At 35.9% G+C, this 8,251-nt stretch overlaps 1 protein-coding gene across 2 annotated transcripts; it reads left to right on the top strand.

The window, feature by feature from the left end:
* On the top strand, positions 2,035-6,005 carry LOC18608980. Of its 2 annotated transcripts, none has more exons than XM_007043916.2 (2): positions 2,035-2,284; positions 2,792-6,005. In XM_007043916.2, exon 2 carries the CDS (start codon positions 2,931-2,933, stop codon positions 5,343-5,345), a length of 2,415 nt encoding a protein of 804 aa, XP_007043978.2. In that variant the 5' UTR covers positions 2,035-2,284; positions 2,792-2,930; the 3' UTR covers positions 5,346-6,005. The 2 variants fall into 2 exon arrangements, with proteins under 2 accessions (XP_007043978.2, XP_007043977.2); XM_007043915.2 differs by having other exon boundaries at positions 2,795-6,005.

An 8,251-nucleotide genomic window follows, 5' to 3' on the forward strand; every position in this document is an offset into this window, starting at 1 on the left:
GTCACAACTTCTCATATGAAAAAACATAACTTTGCATTTATAACTTTTTATATGAAGAGACATAATTTTTTATTTTGAAAATAAACCAATAATATATTCGATTACGGGACAAATTCGGGTAATGCTTTTAATACCCGACTCGAGTTCAAATGGGTTTAGAGTATCTCAAAAAAGTGGGTACCCTATCCGTTTACATCCTTACTAGTGATATTTAGAGTCAAACACTAAATTCTAGGATAAAATACTCCCACTTTTCAAAGTTTTAATCAAAATATCAAGCAGGTCAATTAGTTTTTGAAATGAACACTCCGGTCCAAAAAATATCTTTTGCTAGACACATAGGTCTAGCAGTTAATCAATAGTTAGTTTTTTTGTTAGTTTGATGACTTGACAATATTGAAAAGATAATTTCACCCTTTATTAATTTTAAAAATTACTATTATAGGAGGTGGAGGGCAGCACCGATTCGGTGTCCCTGAATTATTTATTTTGATTTTTTTTACAAAAAATTATATAATATTTTTTAAAATTAATAAAAAAGGTATTTTAATCTTTTCATATTCTCTGTTAACGATGTTTATACTTTTGGGATGGAGTGTCTATTTTAAAAATTAATAAAATCGCTTGAAATTTCGATTAAAAATTAAGGAGTAGGGTATTTTATCCTAAATTTTACATTCTAATAGCCTAATATTATGGTGAGACTTTATTCTTTCTTTAGGTTTTTAACAGCTCGAAACAAAATTAAATTTTCCTGATAAAAATAAAAAAGAAAAAGAAAAAGTCTTGTCGATATAGAACTTCTGTAGAGATTTCTTTTAACAATCATAGTTAATATCATGATTATCATAGTTTATATAAACAATTCTATCCCGAATAAAAGAATCAAAGGCTTTACAAAGAGCAGAAGTCGGGCATGTATTTCTAGCTAAAAATGATTTGATCAATGCAAAAATTTAAAGAGCATTATGTTAGCTGTGTCCCATAGGCATAAGTAATTGGAGATGTGAATTGATAAGAACTCAGAACATATAGTGAAGTGAAGTTATAGCGATATTTATTTACATTATACACAATGTAAAACAAAAGTAAAAAACATAAAGGAATGGTCAACGAAGAGACTTCAATCCCTGACCCTCTTTTATGGGTCCTTTATATTAGGGAACATAATCATAAAAATGGAAAACTAATTTATTTTGATTACCCAAAAATTTAAACAAAACTGTCTTAGCTATCTTTCTATAAGTAGTTGGATATGGGAGTTGGTAAGAATTCCCTACTTATACCTACGTCAAGTACAATATTGTGTACGCATATACACCATTTAAAAGAAAATGACCAAATCTTTCTCTTTTCCTTTTTTGGTTTTATAAAATTAGTGTGAGAGAGGATGGGAATTTTAATCTTAAAAGTTAAACCTAAGCTTTTAAGAAAAAAATAACAATTGTTTATAAATAATATATTTTCATTAAGTATTAGAGGTGTTTGTGAGTTTAAATCGAGTCAATTTAAAATGAATTATAAACATGACTTTTTAAATTTAAAGTCGACTTTAAAAATAATATACTTAACTTGAATGGATGGTGGGAGCTTGATTTTGGGTTTGCAAATATCATTGGGCTGAATTTGACTCATAAATGTTTTTATATTTTATATTGTCAGTACGTCATTAAATATCAAAAAATAATATTAATGGCCTTTTAAATAAGAGAAATGTGAAAAAAAATAATATAAAATCTCATACTTATCTTGTGAATTTGTCAAAAATTATGAATTTATGTAAACCTCTAATTTCATGCTCCCATTTTTTATTGTTTTCAATGATAGAAAAGAAATTATTGCTCACATAGAAAAATATATTTTTTGAGAGGAGAAAAAAATTGACCAAATTACAAAAAAAAGAAACTTGCCATATTTTGGACATTGACAATGCTATAAACCCATTTGAAGAGTTAAAAGTTAACCATGGTTAGGATTCTCAACCAATTATATAAAAAAAAATGCTTAGGGTTAACAAGAAAATGCAAATTGAGAGACAAAGAAAAGCCCATACCACTAAAAAATATTTGTTAATGTTATTGTGGTTTTATGGTCATAGGGGGAAAGGCTTGTCCTGTCTGGGTTAAGAGGGGTTTTGAGAAAAGGTCCAGTTTTTGGGGCATTTTTTAAGATTTGAGAGAGAAAAGAGGGGGGCATAAAAAAAAAATTGGTGATGGAGGTATGTCCATGGTGTCTCTCTGATACAAAAGAATGTTCCATCTATTAGCTCAGTTCTTATTATAAGGTAATAATTTCACCATATTTTTTTTCCTGAAAAATACTCTTCATAAGCTGATCATTTGATATGAAATTCTGGGTCTTGATTGATTAATCGTGATTCGCCTGTTTGCCTTTTGCATAAGCTTGACGTAGATCCATTGATGTTAGTTTGCGTGTTAATATGGATTGGTTTTCTTTGTAACTTGGTTTGGATTAGTTTTATTCTTAAACGTTTCTTTATACCATTCGATGTATCTTTGTCTACAATAATTGCCAGATAACTCATGTGGGAGAAGGAACATGGTTTGTGTTTACTTTTCTCTCTTTCTTTTCAGATGTCGCACTTTGTTGGCTTGTTAGTACATTTGGAAATGAATAACTTGACTGAGCTTTTAGCCTTAACAAGTTCTTTTCTTGACGATAATTGCATGCTCTTTTCAATTTGTTTTTCCTTTTTTGTTACGTATCCCTGTTTTTATGATTTTGGGCAGTGTTCTTACCTTGGTCTTTTGTGTTTGTATCCGTTTTGAAGTAGGCTTTGGGCTTTTTCTGTTTTTTTTTCCTCAAGTATGAGAAAACACAGAAGCTGAGGAATTGTTAAGTGGGGTGGCTGAAATTTGTAGAAATTTTCTGGTGGCTCTTCCATTAGAGAGCAACGCTGGCAAAGGGAAATGGAGTGCAATAAAGATGAGGCCACCAGAGCTAAAGAGCTTGCTGAGAAGAAGTTCATGGCCAAGGATATTGTGGGGGCAAAGAAATTTGCTTTGAAGGCCCAGAATTTGTATCCTGGGCTTGAGGGTATTTCCCAAATGATAGCAACACTCGATGTTCATTTTTCTGCAGAGAACAAAGTAAATGGGGAAGCAGATTGGTATGCCATACTCGGTGTGAATCCACAAGCTGATGATGAAGCAGTGAGGAAACAATATAGGAAGCTTGCTTTAATGCTTCACCCTGATAAAAATAAGTCTGTAGGAGCTGATGGGGCATTTAAACTTATTTCAGAGGCATGGAGTTTGTTGTCTGATAAGGCTAAGAGAGTAGCATACGACCAGAAGAGGAGTGGGAAGTTAATGCAAAAGGTTTCAACACCTAGTGCAGGTTCAACAGCATCAAAAGTGGCAAATGGTTTTCACAATGTCACCAAAACAACCACTTCAAGTGTGAGGAATTCCAAGAGTAACGCACGTGCTGCTCAGTCTTCGACCCCTGCTGGTCGTACGTCAAACCGTCCTGGTCAGTCTTCAAATCCGGCATCATCTCATAAGCCAAAACCAAATACGTTCTGGACTGTCTGTCACCGATGCAGGATGCAGTATGAGTATCTGAGAGTGTATCTTAATCATAATCTATTGTGCCCCAACTGCCATGAGCCATTTTTGGCTGTAGAAACCGCTCCCCCAACCACATCTACCTCTACCTCTTGGAATTATTCGCAACAGCGGCAGAGCACAAATAGTCAAGCAGCTAACAGAAACACAAGTAATTCAGGAAGAAACCATGCTTCCGCATCTAATGCCACAGGATTCAGTAGTCATGATTCATATAGTCAAAGCAACTTCCAATGGGGTCCTTTTTCCAGGACAGGTGGTGCCTCAACTGCAGCTCAAGCTGCAAGTGTGGTCCAGCAAGCATATGAGAAAGTGAGGAGAGAGCGGGAGGAAGCGCAGGCAGCTATAAAAAGAGAAGAGGCCATGCGGAGAAAGCATCATGCCTCTAAAAGGGCAAGCGGTGCTTCTTCAACTGGATACACTAATGCTGCTAAGAGAAGGAGAGGCATGGAAGATGGTAGTGGAAGCACCCATGGAACTAATATTACCAATCAAATGGGTGTAGGAAATGGAGGTACAGCTAATCTATCTGGATCTAAACTAGGTAGTTCAGAAACAGGTTGGATCAATGGAACCACTAAGCACAACAGTGCAAGAGATATCTCTCAGATAGAAATTGAAAGTCTGCTGGTGGAGAAGGCCAAGGGAGAAATTCGAAAGAAACTGCTAGAATTGAATTCGTCATCAGCAGCTACGGCATCCAAAGATATTATAGGCAATGAAGATGCAAATGAGAAACAAAACAAATCTTTGGTAAACAAGGAAGCACAGGATCAGAACAAGTTAGGAGGGTTTGTTGATAAAATCAATGGGGATCATTGTCCCAAGACTTTTCCTGGCAGTTGTGTCAAAACTGATGCGGAAACATTGGAAGCAATGTCCATAAATGTCCCAGATCCAGATTTTCATGACTTTGACAAGGATCGAACTGAAAAATCTTTTGGAGATAACCAGGTATGGGCTGCATATGATGATGATGATGGGATGCCTCGATATTATGCCATGATCCATAATGTTATTTCTCTGAATCCATTCAAGATGCGGATCAGCTGGCTTAATTCAAAAACTAACAGTGAGTTGGGTCCACTTAACTGGGTAGGTTCTGGTTTCTCAAAAACCTGTGGGGAGTTCAGAATAGGCAAGCATGAGATCAACAGCTCACTTAATTCTTTTTCACACAAGGTTAGATGGACAAAAGGGGTGCGTGGGGCCATTCATATATATCCAAGGAAGGGTGATGTTTGGGCTATCTATAGGAACTGGTCCCCTGAATGGAATGAGTTAACAGCCGATGAAGTAATACACAAGTATGATATGGTAGAAGTACTTGACGACTACAACGAAGACCTGGGTGTGACAGTTACTCCGCTTATCAAGGTTGCTGGTTTCAAGACAGTGTTTCACCAACATCTGGACCATAGAGAAATTAGAAGGATTCCAAGAGAAGAGATGTTTCGTTTCTCTCATCAAGTTCCTTCATACTTGCTTACAGGTCAAGAGGCTTCCAATGCTCCAAAGGGTTGCCGGGAGCTAGACCCAGCTGCTACTCCAGTGGAACTTCTTCAGGTAATTATAGATGTTAAGGAAGAAGAGATTCTGGAATATGATAAGAAGATTAATGAAGAACATGTTGTGGATGTAGAAAAAGCAAATGATAGAGGGGTAGTGGAGAATTGTGAAAAACCTAGGCAAGAAGAGGACAGTGGTTCTCAAGTTGAAGAAATAGAAATTATAGCCAATGGTAGAAATACTTAAAGAAGATGGGAGAATGGAGCATGATGAATAAGGCTGATTAATTGAGTTCAAGATTAACTGGTTTTGATGTGGATAGATGATATGGACGGTTGAAAAATTGGGTGGAACTGGTTTCATGATCATCCAATGTGTACAACCTTGGCCTGTTATCTCACTTAAACTTTTGGAGGTGACCTCAAAATGTATCTAACCTTGTGATAATCTGCAAGTTGATGATGTTTTAGGAGTAGATCCACAGGTTTTTGGGGTTTCCTGCAGTTCATCGTGAAAGCTTATTCTGGTGCCAGTTGTCATAAATGGAACTTCTAAGGGTTTTGAAAGCAGAGAGCTATACATGCTATTGTATGCTGTTTCAGCCTAGAGAACAGCTCTTTCTCTATCATAACTCCTTAACCTGCAGGCTTGCTGATAAGCTGCACTCTTACTATTTCAATTTTATAGTGTTTTTCTTGCACAATTTTCTCATCCTTAGTATTTGACAGTCATGGATTCATGTTCTTTTGTACTTGGCTGTAGAGTTGTACTATTAGTTCAGATTAGAGGTTCAATAACAGTGAAGATTGTGAGTAGATACAATTATTGCTTAAATCATATTAGAAATTATTGTTTACTTTTTACCAGAATTTATCTTTTGTCAATCAGATAGCCCTATTTCATCTAGTATCTTGATGTTATCTTGGAGTTGATGTCTACTTTGTTAATTTAAATTATAAAAATGTATTGAATGACTCAAATTGAGGTAATGTTTGGGGCAAAATGCTGATGCTTAAACCCTCATTTTCAAGGCACTACCATAACACTAAGAAGTTGGTTTCATCCCAAAGCATGTTATTTTCTGGCTTTGGATTGTGTATCAAATGTGTATATATAGTGGTTTTGCCTGCTATCGACAAGTGAATGAGGACTTTGATTTGGTTACATAGTGTGAAAACGCCTCACCATGTTTGAAACATTTTTATGGAGTTTGTTCTGCTAAATTCAGAAATGCTAGTTTATTAATAATAGACCCTTTGTTGAATGATTCTTTGCAGTTTCAATAACTAAACATTTTTGGTTTTTTTTTTTCTTGAGTCTGTGTTGTGTGCTTCAGAAAAGTAACATCTGAGCTCGCCCTTTACCTGTTTTCTTTGTTTTGCGTTGAGCTTGGCCTCCCACAATATTCAAATTTCAAACTTAAAATATGTTTCGCAATTCATTGTTCTTTTTCCCTTTTATTTTTTTAGAAGAATGATGTTAATTATTGATTCATCAATATATCTTACAAACTAAGCATAACTAGAACTTTTAATAAAAACATATCAGTTTATCTTAAATCCTTTCTTTATACGTAACTAAGAGTCTCATTAAAAACTTTTTCATAAAAAAACCTAATAAAATAAAAACCATGGAAAGGGAAAAAAGGTATCCTATAGTCACATAATCATCGAAAAAATACATTAACCTCTCCACATCTTAATGCTTTCAATTTGAGCTCCTTCTATCTCTACGCACGGCATATTGAACAATGCTGAACACATCCTCTATTTTCCTCCACACCACAGCTTCTTCAACCATCTCCTTCACTCCTTTTGCAATCAAGTGAGCTACATTGTTACACACTCTTGGACAATATTGTATAGATTCACAGCCAACCTCGTGCATTAGAACAATGCAATCTCCCACTATATTACCCAACACTCCATTAACTTCCTTCTCTTTAATCCAGTTAACTACCATCAAGTTGTCCAATTCTAATTCAGGTATCGTTAATCCTTCCCTCTTACAACACTGTAAAGACCACACAGCAGCTACCAATTTAGCTTCTTCAGCAGAGGTTCCAAATTCAATTTGGCCCCCCAGCAAGAATCAGTTTTCCATTCTCGTCTCTAACTACAAAGCCCGCACCCGTTTTCTTCCCAACTAATGCCGCATCCACATTCATTTTACAGACCCTTGGGAGACACCATGTTACTATCCTTGTTTGCTGAAGAGACAAGCTTCCATGTGCCTTATTAACATCTGTATTGCGATATAGTGCTGATGCCAATTTCCAACTCCTACACCGGCTGCAGCTTGATTTTTAAAAACCGCCGAGGTTCAAGCCTTCCAGACAGCCCATAAAACCCCCCATTATTTCTTCAAGTTGCTCTTTCTCCATTATATCACATAAATATTGCAGTCAATCTATCACTGTTCTGAAATTTTCTTCAAGGTATCGGAAACCCCATTTAGATATCATCCATACAGCCCTTTCCAATGGGCAACAACACAAATAATGGTATTCAATTTCCAGCTCATCTCTACAATTAGGACAGTTTCCTTCAACATATGCTCTTCTTTGAATCAGTGCTTTTTGTGTTTGAAGAAAACCGTTAATGGTTTTCCACAAGAACAAAATGATTTTCCTAGGAATATGTAATTGCCAGATCTTTTTCCAACGTCCCAAACAATTACCATTTGAGCAGTCCACTACATTATTCAGAGAAGTAGCTTGGATAAGTCTGTAACCCGATTGCACTGTATACCTCCCATGGTTGTTGAAGAACCAAACTTGCCTATCTCTAGACCTTCTAAAGCTCAAAGGTATTGACAAAACGAGATCCCGTTCACATGGAAGGAATATGTTATTTATTTTTTCCACATTCCATGTCACTGTATTTTCAATTATCAGCTTTGAAACCCACAAGTCGTCTTCTACAGCGCATTTAAAACTCATAATCGGTCTAGGTGAATCACATGGCAGCCAATTACCTCGACTAACACTAATTTCCTTCCCATCTCCTACTCTCCGAATTAGACCCTTAACTCTCTTTAAGGCTTCTCCACAAGTAGCTAGGATTAGATCCAATTGGAGCATTCTTAAAATCGGTTGTTGGGAAATATCTTGCTTTAAGAACCATAAACGCAAGAGTTGTCTCTTCCATTTG

This window comes from Theobroma cacao, chromosome 2 (genome assembly GCF_000208745.1).
Source record: "Theobroma cacao cultivar B97-61/B2 chromosome 2, Criollo_cocoa_genome_V2, whole genome shotgun sequence".
Taxonomy (NCBI): Eukaryota; Viridiplantae; Streptophyta; class Magnoliopsida; order Malvales; family Malvaceae; genus Theobroma; species Theobroma cacao.

Coding starts and splice junctions, on each gene's coding strand:
- LOC18608980 (XM_007043916.2), top strand. CDS start 2,931: ATGGAGTGCAATAAAGATGAGGCCACCAGAGCTAAAGAGCTTGCTGAG.